The sequence below is a fragment of the Brachyhypopomus gauderio genome, chromosome 15, assembly GCF_052324685.1.
Source record: "Brachyhypopomus gauderio isolate BG-103 chromosome 15, BGAUD_0.2, whole genome shotgun sequence".
Taxonomy (NCBI): domain Eukaryota; kingdom Metazoa; phylum Chordata; class Actinopteri; order Gymnotiformes; family Hypopomidae; genus Brachyhypopomus; species Brachyhypopomus gauderio.
Genome location: NC_135225.1, coordinates 8,798,556 through 8,819,827, shown reverse-complemented (window position 1 = coordinate 8,819,827; position 21,272 = coordinate 8,798,556). Strand labels below are relative to the sequence as shown.

The window sequence follows — 21,272 nt, the reverse complement described above, 5'->3', positions numbered from 1 at the left end:
TCATAAATATATCTGTAGTGTGTACCATCTTATTTGTGAATCAAACGAACACTCATCAGCAGTGTTTCCACAGGTAGGAGCGATATGATCCAGGACACTGGAAGACCAGAAGCAGCACAATTATGCACTGCACACAGTCTGCAGTGCAGGACAGGAGTCTGCAGGCAAATGCCTTCAAGGACCATGACATGCCTGTAAGGACACAGGAGAGGTCACAAGAGGAGGGAATAAGAGACGTAAGGAGAAGAAAGAAAGAGAAACCAAGAGATGTGGGAACTGAAGTGCAGTCATGTGACACACTGCAGCTTCAAACTGCTGCTTTACAGAGGAAGAACTTCAATGCAAATGAATAAGACATCACGGCTGAACGTGCGGAAGCTCATTAGTGTCTGGCCATTTCAGAAGGGAATTAGCAGAGAGTGTGAGGAGGTTCACGTGTGCTGCGCAGCTATCTGAAGGCACTCACAGCGCAACTACACCAGGCCAGAGCTAGTGAACCCCACACGCCTTTAGCAGCTGATGTTTCAATTACAGCAGGAGGCTTGAAGGGTGGAGGGTGGAGGGAGGGTGGAGGGAGGGTGGAGGGAGCCCAACAATCACCAGATCCCAGCGGCAGCTGTTCGGGCTGGCCCAACACCACCATGCAGGACTCAGGCATGGGTCAGGTCTGCAGAGCAGAACCAGGAGAAAGATGGGATTAGGCATGGAGAATTAAGCCACAAGTTCCTCAGCATGGAGCCTCGGCACAGAGGGAGAAGAGAGAGAGAGGGAGGAGAGAGAGAGGGAGGAGAGAGAGAGAGAGAGAGAGAGAGAGAGAGAGAGAGAACCGGAGAGTGTGACAAATAGTAGATGTGGAGAATTCTTTTTACATTTTCATTCATTTTGGTTTCCATATAATAATGGAAGTGTTAAGTTACAGAGTCTGACAAGCTTGGATACTTGGCTGCATAACCCAACAATAAATGATAATACCACATGAGTAATGAAAGGATACTAACTCATTCAGTAGCTTATTAAACATTTTTTTCCCCAAGATGTACAAATGATGGGTATGTGATTGGCACTGGAATAGACATATACTGTTTGGTTTGTGATTGGCACTGGAATAGACATGCTCTGGTTTCTTAGAAGCACTTTTGAAGAACTTAGAAGAACTTTTGAACTCCTCTGGCATCACACAGACACTGCCTGCCTGTCTGTGGGAAAGGGGGATCAGATCATCAGACATCAGTATGTGGGGGAGTGTACCGCGTGTGTGAAGCACTCATGGGTGTCGTATGTGCTTCCTAACCTGCGGAATCGGGGATCGTTTCTCCAACAGTGACACCCTAACCTCCGTTGTGGATGAGGGGTGAAAAGGCAGACGGAGAGAGATGTCGTTTCATGAGGCTGCGTGCCCTCCAAAGTCATCGTATGAATGTGCACGTTCTGCCCGAGTGAGCACGAGCGTAATCGCCACACGGATGACTGATCCGCAGCACGGCTGGTGGAGTCACGCGAGCTTCCCCATCACCCACTTACCCCCACCCCCAATTTACTGCCCTGCTATCCTCTCCGCTCAGATCCAGTGTCCTTCCAGAGACCCAGCACGGGGGAATAGACAACTTCTCTGCGCATTTCAGCAGGCTGTTTGCACTCATCTCCAGCTGGTGTATGGCAGACAGAAGGATTGCTGAGCTCCAAGAGATGATTCAAAGCCTAACTCAAAGCCTAACTCAAAGAAAAACACTTGGTAAAGTGTGGCTTGGTGTAGAGATCAAAAAGACTTCCATTGAAGGTGTAGAATGAATTGAAATTTTGTGGTTACCATTCTGATTTCCTGAAGAGGCTGCCCCAAAGAATAAATAAGAAGCTCTGAAAAAATATGGCACAGTATAAGTGACCTGTCCTCGATATAAACAATATAACAAGCTACCATTTTCATTCAGCTCACCCAACCGTGGAAGCATTCTCTGGTATACACCACTTTGTTTACATTCATGAAAACACCAGTGGTGAACCATTTGAGCAACCTGAATATCTTAGAAGGCAGCGACGTCTTCTCCGGCAGGTTCATGCCTCAGTGACAGTCCTGCGGTAATAGGGTGACAGCCCCACCGTGGGCCAGGATTGACTGCCTCCTCAGTGGAGCGGATAGAATCCGCTCAGCTCCGCACAGACAGAAGCCAAGAACACCTTAGACGGCTTCTGAACCTGTGTGTGAACCTGTGTGTTTTCTGTGAGATTCTCCTCTGCCTCGTCTCCTATTCAGACTGTATAATCTCATTTCCACAAAGGAAGGGAGGCGAAGCCGGGGGTTTACCCCGGGAACCGAGCCATGAGAGGAGAAGAGAGATGTGCATTCATAGCGCTGGACTTAATTAAGAGGAACCGTCAGAGTCGCGTCGACATTACTCCCACATGCCAGACAGATAGGGAGAGACGTCCCTTCAAGGAAAGAGGTGAAGAACGTGTGCTCTGAGGGTCGGATGGATAACTGAACAGCCGTCTCATCTGTTGGCCTTCTAGTGACCTATCGAGCAAAGTATTACAAACTGGAGACAACTTTGATCATATAGTGTGATACACAAGTGTTACCCAGTCAAATCTACTGTATATGATCAACACCGTTAAATATCCAAAGACCTGGTTTCCAGCAAGTCAACTACAGTCATGTTCTACAAACACACAGCATCTAATTAACTGTTTATTAAAATTTATTCACAAGACAATAACTAACTGCTAAAAATAAATACTGACTGTATAATACCTTATATATGTCATGAATAAACCAAGACACAACACGAGCAACCAATGACCATTACGTTTATACTAGCTAAGAAATCAAGAATGAATCTTTCACAGCAAACAGTAAAAATGCCTCCTGCTCTACGAAAGCCCATGGAGCGGTTTTCTTTACCAGGTAGAGTGGCAGTGGTCACTCAGGAAGTGGTTCATTAGTAAAGCTCAGGACTTTGATCAGGATACCTCTGCCACATAATGCCTACATCAGTCCGTACACACAAAGACCTGTGGAGAGCAACCAGCTCAGGCAGCCCTACTCACAGCAGCAAATAATCAGCTCTAATTACTTCCTGTTCAGTCACTCGTGCAGGTGAGGCTCGTGGGAAATGAAGGCTTTGCCTTTTGGATTGGCAGACGAAGTGCTTAGCAGGTTAAAGTAAAGTCAAGAGTCTAGAAGTTTCTGCACATCCTCCCATCCCCTCTTAATCCACCCAATGAAAGACATCCATTCATGGGACTCCAAACCGAACTGCATGACTGACAAAATGGCCACTCATTATCTTATTAGTATGTACATCACAGCCACAATTGTGAAGTAAGTGGTACTGTGCTTAAGTCCTGAAGCAGGCCTGGGGAGCAGGGTACCAGAGACATGCTCCTCACACACCGACTCAGCAAGAGACTCTTCCTGTGCTGCAAGACGGGAATTAGAAAGTGAATGAGTAGACAACTTTACTAACCTCACTCAGTGTACTGTGTGAATTTCTCTTTGATTAATATCTAATGTAATATTCAATTGCCCCGAGTCAAGCACTACTAAGCAGCCCTGGGGTCCCTGTAAACCACCCTGAAGCTAACCTGAACCCTTAGCCACTTCTAAACCTGCCCACATTCCAGCAGTTTCCTTACTGGTAAATATCTTTTTCAGTAAAATTCAGTATTTCTGAAACCGAACTTTAAAAACAAACACAAAATAACATCGTACAAACATTTTGGAAAAGATAGTGTGGTTTGGTCAGTAAAGGCGGTTAAGGTGAGGCCTTCCTCACCTAAAGACCGCTTGGCTCACCAAAAACCACACATTCTTTAATACAGTGCTAAGACCTTCCTTTATCCTTCCACAGACAAACCTCACCAATGAGGGAAACCACATGTCTCACACAGGAAGTGCTCAGATGAATATGTGGTTGTCTAGCTAGCAGCTGCTACAGCTTTCCAGTGAAGTGAATCAGACCCTGAAGAGACCACATGAGCTCAACATTCAGACCCCCAGGAGCTCATCTGATGGCTCCATATCAGAAGGGAAGGAACCATTAAGACAAGAAGGTCCATCTGAGCCAGGCAGGGAGTCAGGAGAGAGTCAGCAACACAAACAGCTCTGAGTCAATGATCCAAAGCTCATCCAGGGATGTCCAGCATTGAGATTGCATTCCTTTAGAGTCATTGACAAAACTGCACTATGAGAAACACATTTCAGTCAACATCTGTTAAGTCCAGACTTACATCAAACCTGATTCCTCAACTTAACTGCAGGGCTTTCCACTCTGGTGCAAGGCAGTAGGTGGGTATTGGGCCTCTGTTTAATCTCTTAACCTGGCTTGCTTAAATCCACTTCAGCATAAAGAACCCCATCAGATGGTTGTAGTACCAGAGTAGCTCTCTCCCTCGGTCTTAGCTTTGCAGGGGAATTCTTCTGGGAAAACTGACATCTGGACAGGTGCTGTCATTGCTTTTGTTTTTAACTTTTTTTTAAGTTTTCTAAATTGTTATAAACTATGTAAATATTTATATGCAAATGCCCTTATGAAAATTCATCAGTATAAACGCGAGTATTTACATACTTCTTTTCAATTATCAACTGTCCCATCTATAAGGACACTATGAAGACACGTTCAATACGACCGTATCTAATAAGCATGTGTGTGTGTTTGCTCATGTTGTCTAGTTCTAAAGCATAAGCGTGTTTACCTGTACGGTTCTGTATCTGTAAGGTCAGCCTGTACACAGACGACACACGCAGCAGCTTCAGAAAGAAGTGGGTGGCCCTCCCAGAAGCCCCTGCGGTAGCAGTGCAGTTCATCAAAATGCAGACGCAGGCGTGTCACGCGCCAACGACGGACGCTGCTCGCCTTCGCGCAGATTAAAGCGCTCCACGTGTGGAATGGAATGTTCTGCCCTAGGTGGGGAGATGAATGTGAATGCAACAGACTCTGGGCATGTCGACTGCCATACAGGACTTTAGCGCCAAAGGGCTTCGTCGCCATTCATTATATAGAATATAATTTAGAATATCACTATTAGGCCCATCACAAAACAGTGACCTTGTTTAGAAGAGGAATTCAGAAGATAATCAGCTGGGAGTGTGTGTTTGTGGATTGGGAGGGGGAAGGGGGGGTCAAATTCTTCAAGCTCATGGGGCTTATGTGCGCACTGGTGGAGGGTAAGCAAAGGCAGTCAGAGTGTGGCCTTGGCACACTGGCACATTCTGTGGCGAAGCCAGCAAGCTCCGTGTGTGCAGGTAAGACAGGCTGGACAGAGCAGGTGTGTGCCCAGTGAACCGAGAGCCCTCCAGCTCAGGAACAGCACCCAAATGGACAGAAAAGGACAGAAATCCTCCAACACAGCCTGACATATTCCACACAGGAGACAACAACTTAATATGCGCGCGCACACACACACACACACACACACACACACACACACACACACACACACACACACACACACACACACACACGCGCGCGCGCGCGCACGCGTATGCACGGCACAGACACTTCCCTGACAGCCGGATCCTCTCCCTGTTTCCAATGCGGTTTCTGACCAATGGCCTTTGCCGAGGGCTGAAGTGTGTAGTTGAGGCCCTGACCCTGTGCCACTCTACTGGGACGGCACAGCAGCTGTTGACGCCAACAGCAACCACCACACTTCGATGCCAAGCAATCACACGTGAGTGACAGAGAGTGTAGAGCACAGTGCCAGACTCTTGGACCACTGTGGTAAGGTAACGTGGCCAATCAGAGAGAGCCGACTTTAGAAAGATTGTAGAGGCCATCATGCTAAATGGCCAACTGACATCAATAGTGTCTTTAGAGTCTGTCCCTTTATACCTTCAGGCACGAACAAAAACAGGAGTAACTAATATAATATTTATAAGGAGTAACTTAAGTTAAATTAAGTAAATTAAGATTTGAGTTTAAAGTTGTAACAAATACATAAAATTCATTTTCAAAAAGGACTTAAAAATCAGTGTTCCTATCCTAAACCACTGGCCACAGGTCCGTAAGTAGTTATAAACTCTAAAGCGTAGCAGTAAAACACATCCTCTTCAAGATCTGCCCGAGGGCCTGTGAGGGTATTTCTGGACTAGGATCATCAGACTCAACGAATAATGAATAAACATGCTGGGTGATGAGACACGCAGGCAAACTACAGATGCACAGTGCCATGTGGTGAACGGAAGGAGAGAGACAGGAGAGGAGGTAGAGGAGGGTGTGGGGGGGGGGGGGGGGGGGGGGATACTGTATGATGACATGCCAAATCCACTGGTGGAGGTTCAGCAGAGAGATGTCAGGAAAGTGAAAACTGAAGGTTTCATTCACACTGCGCAAGGTGAGACCAGTCAGATAATTAAAGTTGCCCTGCCAACACCTGCAGCTACACACACACACAGACAAAAACACTCACAAACACACACAATCAGACCCACACCTACAGTATTAATAGAGAGACTGGGATATTCACTAACCGCTTTCTTTGACACAATGCCTCATCTCCACTGGTGTGTGTTACATAGAATAATTAATGGAACAATAGAACATACACATATAAACCACTAAGACAAATTAGAGACAAATATAAAACTCAAGCCATAAACAAAATTGATCCATAGAGTTTGATATTTGCCTGTTTGCATAATAGCTTGACTCAAACAGACAGTTTCCAAATGTATCATACAGTATTCATTAAGAAAGAGATGCAGAGTGTAGCAGTGCAAGACAGTAAGACAAAGAGAAGCACAGACACACAAAGAGACAGAGAGACAATGAGGTAGAGAGAGACAGAGAGACAATGAGGTAGAGAGACAGTAAGGTAGAGAGACACAGTGAGGTAGACAGAGACAATGAGGTAGAGAGAGAGAGAGGTAGGGCAAGACAGAGAGGCAGGAAAAGGCAGTTTGAGGCAGACCAAGACAAAGAGAGGCATAAACAGGCAGAGAGGCAGAAGATGAAGATGAGAAAAAGACAAAGAAAGAGCACAACACACTCCATGTTCACATCTGCTTTTAATTTATTTAAAAAAACCCTCAGAAAGCCACCACAGCCAAGCCAAAGAGCATTTCGTAAGGCTCCATCAACGGATTGCAAACGCTGCACAAACAGACAAAGTAAAGAACATGGCCGCCGTTGCTTTGTTTGTGCTTCTTGTCTCTTGTAACACAGCACAGCAGCAGCGTGTCTCCTGTTTCCTGTGACATGACACGCATGATGAGATAATGAGACAGTGTAAGGACAGGACTGGGCTTAGTCCTCTGGCCAAAGTCATTCCTGCTAGTAACGCCATGAAGCTTTAAAAAGATATGAGATCTAGTGCACTCTCCCTGCTGTGACCTCTCACCTGGAAGAAGTTGAGCTCTGAGGATAAGAGGATCAAGGCTTAGATCCCACAGGTTTAACTTTACCAAACTGATTATGATGGATTCTCATGAATTGCTAGAAGCCAAGTGAAAGAATGGAGAAGCAAGAGCTTGACAACAAGGTGAGAACTAATATACTCACCCATTAACTGCTTTAAATGGCCTCAGAAGGTGAACAAACCTCCTCAGTAACCAAACAGAGAGAATGGAGGGGGGGGGGGGGGGAGAGAGACAGAGACAGACATAAGAGAGGGAGGGAGGGAGGAAAGAGACAGAGAGAGTGACAGGCAGAGTGAGACCACCCTTGTTGGGATTGACCTAACTGACCTGGCTCCCCCTACATGAATGTTTCATAAGGAAGCAGCAGGAAAGCCCAGTCAGTTCCCAGATCAGACGCAAACAGCAGCTCAGCTTCCGAAGCGCCGACCGCCCATGCTAGCGCTGACCTGGGGAAACCCTCCGTCACCATCTCATTCAGCCCAAAGTCATAAAAGAGAGAGTAAAACAGAGGAAGCACAGACAGAGCAGCAACTCACAGGCTCAAACAAACATGGTGACCGGAGCCGTGTGGCGGTGGGGAGGCGGAGACACAGTGCGTGTTTATTTGGAGAAGAGCGACCGTGTTTCGCAGGGAAGAGCTCTCAGCCTGCTGCCGTTACTACACACACGCTTCCGGGCCACAACCGATTTTCCAACCAATCTCGACCTCCTCACTTCAGCCATTACGATACTAATGAATGTGAAGACTTCAGGGGCAATTTATGTTACATAAAATCATTAGTTTGCCATAGTGACCAGACAGATATAGAAAAATACAGGTGACAAACTACACCCCTTGTTTAGGACGGAATGAAAACAGGAATGTGCTGGTGATTATGCTTCTGTTTGAGCACAGATGATCACTGTTTTGCATAAAGCACAAGAAGATTATTCCATTTTAAGTGTCTTTTTTTGCAGTCAACTTTATAACAGCTGTTATTGCAGTCGAGATCAACAGAACATTATTATTCAGGTAGAGATGTGTTCCTTTGAAGTCATGTTTTATTTCTGCTCACACCACAGAAGTCAGAAGAACATAAAGGCAACAATAACCATGTTCTAGATTTGTAGTAGGACGCTTGACAGAGCCAAGACCTTTCAAACTTTCTCTCCCGAGAGAAAAGAATCGAATTTCGAGCATAGGTATATGGTTACAACATGAAAAATTAGTTTTTACACAACAATAGAGATTGTGGGGAGAGTAATTTCATGGTGCCAAATGAATAGCACAGAAATCCCTCAACTGAATCATCACATCACGCTTGTGCCATGCCGACAAGAAACATGGCGGAAACTTGCAGAAGAAACAGAGGTGTAGCCATGTGGCTCTAAATGACCTCAGCAAGTTACCTCAGCATACGTGTGAGGATCCCAGCACACTCTGAGCACAAATGTGATGCATACTGGGAATTCTGGAGAGAGCACTCAGTATAGACTATATACTGGACCCATATATAGGATCTACTTTTCCTTGCCATTTTCTTTTATTTATGCAGACTTTTGACAATAAAAAGGCAGAATCGTATTCTGAGGTATACTTTAATCAGATTAGGATTGTGAGTTTGAGCCAGTCGTTGTGCCCTAATAAGATAATGCAGTAAAAATGTATTTCAGATGTACAGGCATTGAGTACAAGGCCAACTTCTCTGCAAAAACGTTTTCTTTTTGGCACGATCGTATAAGCTAACAAGAAGTGTACTCTTCTCCATGACATCTTTTTTGCATCCATGACATCCTTTTCTCATTTAAGCAAACCCTTACCAACAGCTAGAAGACCCTCCCACACGCAGCTGCGGTGTAGGAAGACCGGGGGCAGGTTCTTCCCCACAGGTCCCACACGGAGAGACGGCTATAAAGCTGCGACCCCAATCAAACATCCTGCAACGGCTCCATCTGGCTCCAGGCGGAGAGATAAAAGCGGCGTGGCACCTCGGGCAGATCTGAGCGCGGCTCGCCCGTCCGGGGCGACCGCCTGCCCCGCGGCCCCCGCCGGATGAAGGCAAGCTGGGTGCCTGCGACACAGCGGGGTGCTGAGGTTCAAACCGCCGCCCGCACAAAGAGCCGCCATGGCGTCATGTGCACAGAGGTAGCGCTCACCAGCGCAGCTAAAATGGGGCTCAGCAAAGCGAACCGTTGGTACAGAACACGCTGGAACGCCAGAAGTGACTTACAGGCAAATGCGTATGTACATGAGGTTTGATGGAGAACACCTCTTACTTGTCACGGTCGTTGGTTTTGTCATGGTATGGAGAATTACCGCATTTTGGCTCTAGTATCCAAGCACCCCGGTCGCCAGGAGCACGTGTGCTTACCCAGGATTCTCCGTATGGATTATTCTGCTTTCATTCAAAAGCAGTCGATCCCAGGGCTGGCAGAGGTAGCATCAAACACTGTGTTTGTGTTGTGACCCAACATGTGGTTAAAGCCTGTTGGAGACCATCTGGACACGACACATACATTTCTTTTGTAAGGCAACGGGGCTTCTACCTACACCAGTACAGGGACGATTTGGCCCTGACCCTCCACTCGCTCGAATTTCCTGGACACCACCTGCTGAGGTCAGAGAAAGAGTCTGTAGAGCCCTGAAGGCATCAGGGAGTCACGTCACGACTCGAATGGAAAAGCCAACCAGACCCTCAGATTACCTGCTGCAGGCACTACACTACTTAGCACCACTCCAAGTTTATTTAATCCAGTCCAGATTAAATACAATAAACCCTGCCTCCTTTCCTCCAACAGTGCACAATATTTTACACTCATTATCGGAATGGTACGTGCGTCCGGAAGGGAAGTGCGTCCGGAAATTGATGGAATTTCACTTCCCAGCAATCGTAAAGATGTAAAAGTAAAGCAAATAAACATTTGATCACATCGCTGACTTCAGCATCTGATGCAAACAAAATGCAAGAGTGCACAGAAGCATCCACAGGCATTCTTACACAGCTGCCCGCACAGATCACTAAACACACACACACACACACACACACACACACACACACACACACACACACACACATGACGCTCCAGTCACCCCGAGCTTAATGTACGCTGGGTGTGTGTGTGTTTCGCATGGCACAATGTCAAGATCCCTGAGCAGAGACAGAGCACTAGCGCCAGCTTTCCAAACAGCTCCAGACAGAGACATCAAAGGAGGAGAGTGCTGTCCTGCGCCCAGAGAACACCGTATGGTCTCTCCTTCAGAGCTCCTCACCCCGTCCTGCTCTTCAAAGCCCAGGAAAGGAAGACGGAAAGGAAAGAAAAAAAGAGCCTGTTGGCAGGGACATTCTTCACCTTTGAATGGAGTGAGAGGGGAAGAGAAGGGAAAGAGAGGAAAGAGGAAAAACACAGGAGACAGGGGGAAGGAAAAGGAAAGAGAGAGAGAGAGAGAGAGAGAGAGAGAGAAATGAGCTGGAAAGGTAGGGTATTCTGTTTCACTCTTCTTTCTCTGGCCCAGGCCGAGTGGAGTGAGACAGGAGGTAGTATGGCGATCTCAGTAAGTACTGCTGCCAGAACCCCCTCCCTCCGACACAGGAGCTGGGCTGAGGTCACACCACAAAAACACCCCAATCAGAGGACTTAGGTCAAAAGGAGCCCCAAAAGATCAAAAGCTGTAATCTAATCAACACCACTCAACAAACCGCTGTCGCCATATTCAGTTTGTTGCTTATTGCAGACAATGATGTAATGTTTAATTATAAATCAGCTGATGGAACTGCGATAGAAAACGGAAAATGATTATTCTTCAGGTATGCATGGAGCATTTAACAAAACGTCTGACAGGCAAAGAATGCTGGTATATATTATTTACTAGGTGTGGTGTGCTTAAGTTGCACTTTGGTGTAATGGGGGAATTCCTCATAATGTCAAAGCGATGGACGGTGAAGACCCATCTCGGTTTGGGGGGGATGTTTGGCTCCAGGTTTCCATCCTGACCCACTTCCAACCCCAATATGGCATGTAGCCGGCACTCAGTGCCTGTTTCTGTGTGCGCCTGAAACACACACAGACCCAGCAGCAAAACTGCACAACATATACACACAAATACACTTTCTTAAAACAAACACGCACAAACACACACACATTACACACATACTGGTTTGAGTTTAAATCGCACATGCGGTACCCATAAGCTGTAGGAGAGCTCGTCACCAGAAGACGAGCCAGTTCCAACCCCTGGAGAGCTCCACCACAATAGACCCATCTGCTGAACACCAAAATACCAGCTTCACATCTGCAAGAGATCCTCTCCAGGACCACCACACACAAACATACACACACACACACACACACACACACACACACACACACACACACACACACACACACACACACACACACACACACACACACACACACACACACACACACACACACACACACACACACACACACACACACACACACACACACCAGCCCGGCCTCCCGCAACCTTGAGAACCGTTCCTGTGCGTACAACGGCCTTCGCACACACCATTTATGGCAGAATTGTCACTATTGCCCCAGCGGGTCGCAGTTACCGCATGAATCATTGTTCAGTCAGCACCATAAAAACAGCTCCAACAGGGAGAGGCCTGTCCATCACCAGCAGAGCTAATCAGCACAGGCCCCCGCATGGCAGCGTTCTCTAAGGGCACGGGCGGAGGAAGAGCACGCTCTGGTCCAACACCACCAGGGAGGAGGAAGTGCTCTACGGGAGGGATCAGGGTTCCTAGCATGCCTCGGGGCCTGAACCCACAGCCTGGCCTCAATGTGTAAACAGGAATATGATGCTAAAGGCAAATGACCTTCAACCCCCGACAGGAACGACAGCTGACTGGTCCAGTGACGTCTGAGACAAGGAGAGACTGAATACTGCAAATATGAGAGTGTATAAAAGAGTCTTCTTGTGACACAGATCACATGGAAAGATAATAGTAACTGAACGATGAACAGAATGAGGAAAAAGTAGAGCATACATGAAAAGTGACAGAAGGTCAGGATGAAAGTGCTAATAATGATAATAACGAGGTGGGATGGAGGGAACAGGACTCTCTCCCACAGCAGAGAACAGAGAGAAACATGTCGTCTGAAAAGTCTGGCATGCTTAATTAAAGCAATTAAAACAGCAGAAATCATGTGCTTGTGTGTAGCACATTCACCCACTTCTGTAATTACATCTCATTGACACATGGCATTGAACATTCAGTGCATGCTGAACACCGTCACAGCAAAGAATAGAGCTCAACAGGGCACACACACACACACACACACACACACACACACACACACACACACACCCACACGTGTACATGTGCGTACATACACATACTCGCATGCATACTGAGGACCTGCCTCCGCCTTCTACAGAGAAATCCACAGAGATCACTGTAGTTAATTACACAGAAGTGCACAGGTCAGTGGGCCCTGCAAAACACAACATGTTCAAGGATTCTCACAAATGAGAGAGAGAGAGAGAAAGAGTGTGTGTGTGTGTGTGTGAGTGAGAGAGAGAGAGAGAGAGAGAGAGAGAGAGGGCAGGAGGGGAGGTGGGGTGACATAGTGGGAAAGAGATAAATGAATGTGGTGAAGAGCAAAGCCAGAAAATAGTTGATAAAACATTTCGCTTTCATGAAGAAAGAATTTGTATGTCTTCAGTAATTTGCACTCTAATCTGGGCCAAACTCAAGGGTATTTATTTTGCTGGAAGGAACTCTCTCAAACTCCCAAAGCAATTTCAGCTGTCTGGCACATTAATAGCACTCGGCAAAGTTGTTAAAATGTTAAGGATTTGCCAAATCTTAATGTTGTTCAACACATTAACGATCAGGTTTTCACTGATGGACTTACAAAAAGCCAACTAGGGTTTTACTAAGTCATGGGAGTCAGAACGGACAATAATCTGTCCTGCAGGACTGATCGGGCAGCCTGGCATACCGGGCCTGGGCCCGGGAGCGTGTGCCGCTGCAGCTGGACTGCTGTCAAACCCACAGGAGTGGTGGAGGGGATGGAGCTGCTCATCTTCAGAAACACCTCGCTCGTGGGTGGACTTCTGGAATTAATCACTCATGATGTAAAATAGAATTTGGATTTAAGTGCTAAAACGGACACCGATCACACACACACACACACACACACACGAATACCCTTCACCAATACTAGGCACCTCTCTCTCTCTCTATACTGCTCCATCAGTGTCTCTTCTCTCTCCTCCATCAGAGAGCTAGGAGAGCACAGAGGGCGGAGCATAAAGGCACTCAGAACGCTTGGCTGTTCCACGCCCTCCCACCATCCTGTTGCCTAGCGCCCAGTCTCATTCAGCCTTGGCAGCGTGTGTGTTAATTAGTAAGATTATGCAACGGCATGCCAGACAGACCCCCCCCCCCCCCCCCCCCCCCCACCAAATCACAACTCTCACGCACCACTATGCCAGATTAGGGATTCTGGTGCGCTTTGAGCAGGCCAAGGCAGGCCGCACCCGGGGACAGGACGAGGAGGCGAGGACCACGGGCCTGTCACCAGTCACACCTGGAGCGGGGACTGGACAGCATGGGGCTGGGTCTGTCTGGAGCCTTCACACCAGTTCCTGCCCACTGGGGCATATCCAAGGGCTCACAATGCTGATGTGATGGTATTTTAGAATGTCATGACGCATCCTTGCACTTGGAAATTAGTTAACAATTAACAGATTTGGTGTTCGTCCTTGTCTGTGTACATTCATCCACAACATAATACACTGTGTACAGTTAGAGTTAAACACAAGACTGCTGTGTCTGATATGGAGAACAAGATTAAAGGATTAAAGGCATCTTACACTGGCAATCACACACAGACTGCTGTACATGTAGATGGAAATCATGATGTACTGCTACATCTAGAAAGTACACAGTTGTTATCTAATAGAAATACATGCATTGGCTTAAATAACAACATACACACCTCCTGCCATAAATACCAGCAGAGGGAGAGAAGGACAACCAGGATTAACCAATCACATTCAATCAATTTAATCTACACCAATTAAAATGATACACTATTTAGTCAAATTTAAAAAATCATATTGCAAGGAGTGAAGTGAACAGAAGAGAATGAGACAGTGTGTGCCCATGTGTGTGTATGACACACACACACACACACCTCTGTCACAAACACTGGCAACTCAAAAAGAGAAAAAATAAAATAACAAAGAAAAATAACATTTTTGTGAGCCATTTATTTTTCCATTTAGCTTTTTTTTTATTTGAAAGATTCTGGTTTTTCTCTGGACGGAAGGAGAGTAAATTTTTTCTCTGTCAGAAGCCACAGGAAAACCCCTGTGGAAGCAGACACCTCCACAATCTGTCAATTCCTCTCTCTCTCTTTCCCTCATTCTGCAAGGAAATCTGGAAAACACCATGTTTGGAAAAGAGGAAAAAGAGGGATTATTGTGTTAAGGGCATTTGTGCAAATATAGTAAAAGGTTTCACATGTCTGCCCCAGAGCTGAGGGAGGGGGGAGAAGTGAAGGAGTCACACTGGGCCCACGCAGCTGTGGGTCAGACGCTCGGTGCTCTCAACACGTCCAGCGAGACCTTTAAAAAGTCATTCATGTTGGCACAGACAGCCATACTGTAGCTTTAAAGGTGCAGTCCAGAATTTTAGGACAAATGACTCGTTATGAAGCTGAATGAAGCTGAGATCAAGGAACAGTCAGGAGCATTACCTGACCAGAATAAAGATATTTTGAGGCAAAGCGCTTTCACTGTTTAGAAACAAAAGGTATTGACGACTTTGATAAGAGACAGTCATGACTGTAAGAAGTCATGGAATACATGTAAATGTGCAAACAAAATTCCTTTCTAAAGGAGTGTATGTATCCTGAAGTACAGAATACATATAGATTAATGGCTGAGGGAAAACAGGTTTACATCTTGAGACAGCTTTCTCACACACACACACACACACACACACACACACTTTTTTAAGCAGAAGATTTTCCCAACAGGTGCAATTTTTTAATTCCACATACCATCCAGATCTCTCACAGAACAGTGGTGCTACTTTTCAAAATGTTCTGTGTGTTTTTTTTAGCAGTGTCCAAGCTCCTGCTGCATTGTGTCTGTGTGTTTGGAGCTAGGGGAACCCGCTCTTCCAGCGCAAAGGCACAGGAAGCGTAACCACAAAGGTGGCATAACAAAGCACTGGTTCGTGTTCACGTGTCGGGTTCCAGTGAGACACGTCAGTTGAGCCCGTCAGAACGCTTCAGCGGTGCATCAGTAGAAACAGGGCACCTCGGACGCTAATCCTCGAGCCCTTGAGCTATCGTGCTGCACTGCTACACAACAAGCCTCCAGAGGACAGAGGCAGTAGGAGTGTCTAATGACGCCGTCTGCACTGGTGGTATTGGGTTCTGTCTCTGAGACTGGTGGCTTTTGATGTGGGACATCCCAAGAATTTGTATGTGAAGTGCATGAGAAGATGGATGAACCATTATATCCTTCTTCTTTTCACCACACGTTTATCTGCAGGTCACTCTCAAAACATCCCTGCATGAGCTGCAAGGCATTGCTTACAGAAGACTTATAGGCACTTTGGAACATTTTCTCATCCACAAAGTGAATGACGTGGCGAGTATTTCTGTAAACAGACTGAATAACAAATGAATAACTGCTGGCTGCAAGCTCTGATTAAAGGAGATACAGTAGAGTGTAAGCTGTATGAAAAGAATTCTGAAATACGGGTCTCCATGTCTGGAAGAGGTAAAGGTTAAAGGTCGAAGCAAACCATAGGAGGTCCCATAATCTCTCAGAAAGTACATTGTCCTGGACATGCATCAGAGTACGAGAAAATATTTTGTCATACCAAGTCACCGGTCTCATTGCAGACCACACTACCAGCTCAGACTACAGCAGGGCGTAGGTCTTCACACTCTGATCCACTCCATGTACTCCTGAGAGTGGGAGCCTTTCCTGGGCCCCTGCTCCTGGGCCCCTGCTCCTGGGCCCTGTGAACTCTACTATGTTAAGGATCCAGTCAAGTGACCAGCACACACCGCAACCAAATCCTACTTATGGCCGTCAAACACTTGCTAATCCCAGAAATCGCAGCGCTACTACAAGACTGACGACACCTTTGGGATTCTGGAGCAGCAGGAAAGGGAGGAACTTGTGACCCCCGAGGCTTTGAGCCTTGCCTTTCTGCAACATAGACTCCATGGGCTCCATACTTGAAGATGAATTATGCCGGCTAGGAAGCATGGGGAGGCCATATTTAAACACATCCATGTGGGATGATGGGAGGCAGACCCTAAAAACAAAAACTTCTGACTTCACCCCCCCCCCCCCCCCAATTTCTTAATACATAGTACATTTGCTGATTTCACTAAAATGCTCAACCTGTTCCGAATGTTCTGGATTATTCCACGGATCCTTTAATCACGCCAGAGGAACTGAACGGGTGGAAAAAAAATCCAGCCATCATAAATGTGGTTTTTGATGAGAGCCAGCTGTGGTAAGTGGGTCTCTCCCGCTCTCCTCCTGAGGCTAGAGGAACATCGCTCTTATCCTTGTTGACTGGGCAGGAAATGTAAACACATCTACGAAACACTTAACGCTTATGAAACACGCTTATATAGCATACAGATCATTACTGGCTCCACGTTTTTGACCGGCCTCAGAAATTCAAAAGCAGAATTTCAAACATTAAGACCCAAGAGATCAAAGGCAGTCCTGGCATAAGAGGGAGGGAGAGGGGGATAAATAGTGTGTGAGCATGAAGTATTACATTTTAAATACGTCAGTGGCTTCCGATTTGAACTCAAAAGTTCATCAAAATATACACATATGCACGCACAAAATAATTAGACATTGATTAGACTAAACACACTTCTCAAGAAGGCAGGTCATGGACTGCTCCAAGTGGCATAAACATTGAGACAAAGTTGCAAAGTTGAGCGTCTTAAATGGCCCGTCTGCAAAACCAGGTACTGAGTAAATATTTCATTGGTGATGGTCTGCACACATTCTGGAGCCTTAACGGACTGATGGTCAGAATGAATAACTGGTGCATTTCAAGTTCCATCAAAAGAGTTCCTTTCATGTGAAACAGCTGAGTGACAACAGAGAGCCAAGCAGAATTCTTTTCCTTTCTCTAAGACTAAAAAGGCAACAGACTTAACATGCCTTAATACAGATGTCTACACTCACAACTGACATACTGACAAAGTCCTTAACAATTATTACATTTAAACACTTAAACAAACATTCTTAACATGAGACAAAGTTAATCTCGAAACAATACTCTTCTAATTCTCAGGAAATTCCATTTTATAGAAGGATGGACTTCAGATCTATAAAAATCGCCTAGTTCTTTTACTTAGAGGATGGTATTGACAGAGGAGCAACCATGCTAACACACAGAGGATGCATTCATCTTTAATAAACTGGGTAACATCCCCTGCTCACTGCATCCAAACGTGCCTAAGGAAATAGACCAAATGAGAGAACTTTTTATACAGGACAGACTACAGTAAAACTTTTATATGCGCACTAGTTTAACACATCCTTACACATTTTGAAAACACTTATTAACAGCACAGCTATGGAGCTACAAAACACAAAGGTCCAATTCACGGGAAACATGAAAAAAAAACTCTTTATGGCTTTCTATACTGTGGTTAAAAACATCTAAATGACCCTTATCTGGACATCTGGATAGTCCCACATATTATACATCACACATCTGGTGTATAAAGACTTGTAAAGGCACGAAACAGCGGCGGAGGACAGAACCGTCATGGGTAACACACGAAGGCTCCCGGTTCCGCTCGGTGAGGAATCGCAGGTCTTACCTTTTGTTTGGAAAAGGTTTGAATGGCACCAGAACACCTTATCTCAGCCGCAGTAACGCATGACTGCAACTCATATAAGGATGTTCAGCAAGACAGGGCAGAACTCCAGCCCTGGTACCATAAACACTCTGAAGCCCAACATGTACTAATATGGTCTTACATAACGCCACCCTGATATGGGTTAGTTAAAGATCTCACAATTGGGTCTGGGTCAGATGCGAGTGAATCATGAACCGAACCGATGCTTTGAGCATGGACGTAATTTTGATTTCAAAAGTGGGGGGGACATGGATTCGTCGCTATTTAAATATTTGGTTTTAACCGTAAAAACTGGGGGGGGGACCAAAACCGGCTTTTGAAAAAGTGGGGGGGACATGCCCCCCCCCCCCCAAATTACGTCCGTGGCTTTGAGTATGTTGTATACGCTTGAAATCATTAAGTGCAAGCCAAGAATACTTCCTTTCTTTTAGATGTCGTTGATTTTACTGGACAACACACAATTGTTCGATTCTGTCTCATTAAACTTCAATAAAGTTGAAGCCACCCGTCTATTAACTGGAATACACATGTCTACACGCCGTGGTACCGTTTACATGATCACCTTTCATTCATGGACCGGGCTTGTGTTTAGACGTCTACACCATATGGTGATATTCGTTATGATGTGCTGTTTAAAATCGTGTAAAGTTTCTTTTTGGTTTCGTTAAGTGTCTGACGCGATGAGGTGGTCTTATGTGGAGAAGGTACCGATGAAGGTGTAGCAGCCGAACCTACTTCCTCCAAGATGTCATGGCAGACTCCAACAACTTGTAGCCCGTGTGTGTGTGTGTGTGGAGACACCAGCTTACCTTCCGTGCAGAAGATGGCGATTGCAAAAAACGTGCCTATTCGGTTCGGTAAATGAATCCATCTCCTTATATCGCAGAAGCTCGTGGACCTTTTGCTCGGTTCTGGCCGACGTGCGTCGGTCCGTGCCGACACGTCCATGGCTGTTTTCCGAGAGTAACCTGGAGGATCTGAAACGGGCAGGTAAACCCGAGTGGAAACGGCGTCAAACGGACCGACACCTCTCGTGTGCGAGACCAGAACCGAATACACCCTCTTCTCGGAGTGCCACCTTAGACAACACTCCCGGAACAGGAGTGAGTTGGAGTCTAATCTAGCGCAAGTTGGACTCCATTCCGGTGAAAACACAACAGGGTTCGGTGGAGCGTACTTCTGCTGTGGTTAATCCCGGGCCCGCCGCTGTGGCCCAGCCCCTCGCTTCAGACTGACCCGTGCGGTCCAGATCTCACAGTAGTCCTGCACTAGTGTGCAACATCTCCCTTCCCTCTATCCCCGACTCACCCGACCCACCCGATCCCTGTCTCCGCCTGGCCAAGCTTCCGGTTTCGGCGCTGGAGTTGATGAAAACGAGCACAATGCTGCGACCCCCCGGCAGCCGGAGGAAACAGGCGTGTGGCACATTTGATTACTATTCTTATTTCCCACGTCGAAGTAATCTAATATAACTTATGGGTGATACATAAACGTTGGCTGTTTGTTTTTTTACTGTTAAAGATATCCAGTGTGCTAAGAGGGTGTAATGTAGTCATTCTACGGCTGATGTTACTGTGAATGGACAGAATAAACCCAAACGGTGACCCGCTAGTGTGTGAACAGTGTGTGGTCAGGTGTGTTCTGGGTGTTGATGCCCATGTTGGACCATCTCAGGGTCATATCACAATACAAAACAAGGCGCTGCGCTAGCATGGGCGAAAGAAGCTGCCGGTGTTCTGGACTAACCCACTGGAACACTACAGCCCATTTTCTTAGAGGTGCTTCAGAGAGAAACCATGAGAAAAATGTGAAACTGGGGTCAAGGAGGCCTCTTCACTGGTTCTGGCTGGCTGCCACAGAAATCCACAGTCTGAGCAGTTTTGTCTGATCATTGATGAAACTATTCTAAACACTAGGGGAGTTTTCCATAACAGACTTAATCTAACAGCTGTGATTTAGTAAAATGGAGGCCTGCAAATGGACCACCTGGTTCACACAGTACTTTACATGTAATAAAAATGTAACCATTCAAGCAAAGTTAGCTAATTTATTATAAATAGGATATAATTCAGTTGTTATTTATGATGTAAAAGTCCCAGTATTCAAAACTCACATGGTCGGTTATAACTGTAGATCAGTTGGTCTAACAAATACCCAGTCTTGAGGATCTTAAGACATGTCTAACTAAAATGTCCCTCATTTGAAATACTAAGTAATCAGATTCTGCAGTAAAATGTTTCACAACCAATTAAGGCTCTACTCCAGTTTTTAACTGCTTACATGTGTGTGACAGCATTCTTAAATTACACACAGGCTCAGAAGTAAATCATAATTTTATCCTGCCACACTGGGGCTCCGTTTGTATTTAGCAGCTGAGCCGTCTGCGTAGTATAAACTACAGGATGACTTGTCTGACTTTGTGACAGGAGACAGGCTCTAGTGTCCCTCTGAGGTGAGCAGGAGACGCACAGCATCCAAAACATTCCATTGTTGAGGACTTCATCTGGCGTGTGCATTTGTGATCGTGCATGCAGGAGAGAGCTGGTTCATACACTGCTTCAGCAAACGGTCACTGTGACCCCCCCCCCCCCCCCCCCCCCCCACAAACACACACACACACACACACACACACACACACACACACACACACACACACACACTCTCCCTTTTCTAACTGGCTCAGTTTACAAGCACGCTCAAGTTCACAAGAGTTAACTGACAAATGATTTTAACAGGGTTCAAGTGCAAAAAAAGGACCTAAAATCTTTACTCCATACTTTTAAAATGAAGCAATAAAAGAGCTGCAACATAAATTCAATTTATTAATTGTCCATTTTTATTCTGAAATCACCATGATTTTATACAATCCAAGAGATTGCAAAAAATTCCTGATTTATTTACTGTTACCTTATCTTTTTTTTTTTAAAACATAAAACAGGAAACTGTAAACCATATAGGTAGCTGATATTTATAACTCGTGTTACTATGGCTACTGTACTCAACACCCGTGGAGTTCAAAGGAGATGAATGGTAT

The 21,272-nt window shown here is 45.9% G+C and overlaps 1 protein-coding gene across 1 annotated transcript in view; it reads right to left on the bottom strand.

Moving 5' to 3' along the window:
- ptk7b (protein tyrosine kinase 7b) overlaps positions 1-19,542 on the bottom strand; it is a 59,925-nt gene extending 40,383 nt beyond the window's left edge. Inside the window, exon 1 of the mRNA XM_076975184.1 lies at positions 19,048-19,542. Coding sequence (XP_076831299.1) covers positions 19,048-19,186 — 139 coding nt within the window. The 5' untranslated portion in view covers positions 19,187-19,542. The remainder of the gene's footprint in view (positions 1-19,047) is intronic.
- Positions 19,543-21,272: the final 1,730 nt, after the last annotated feature.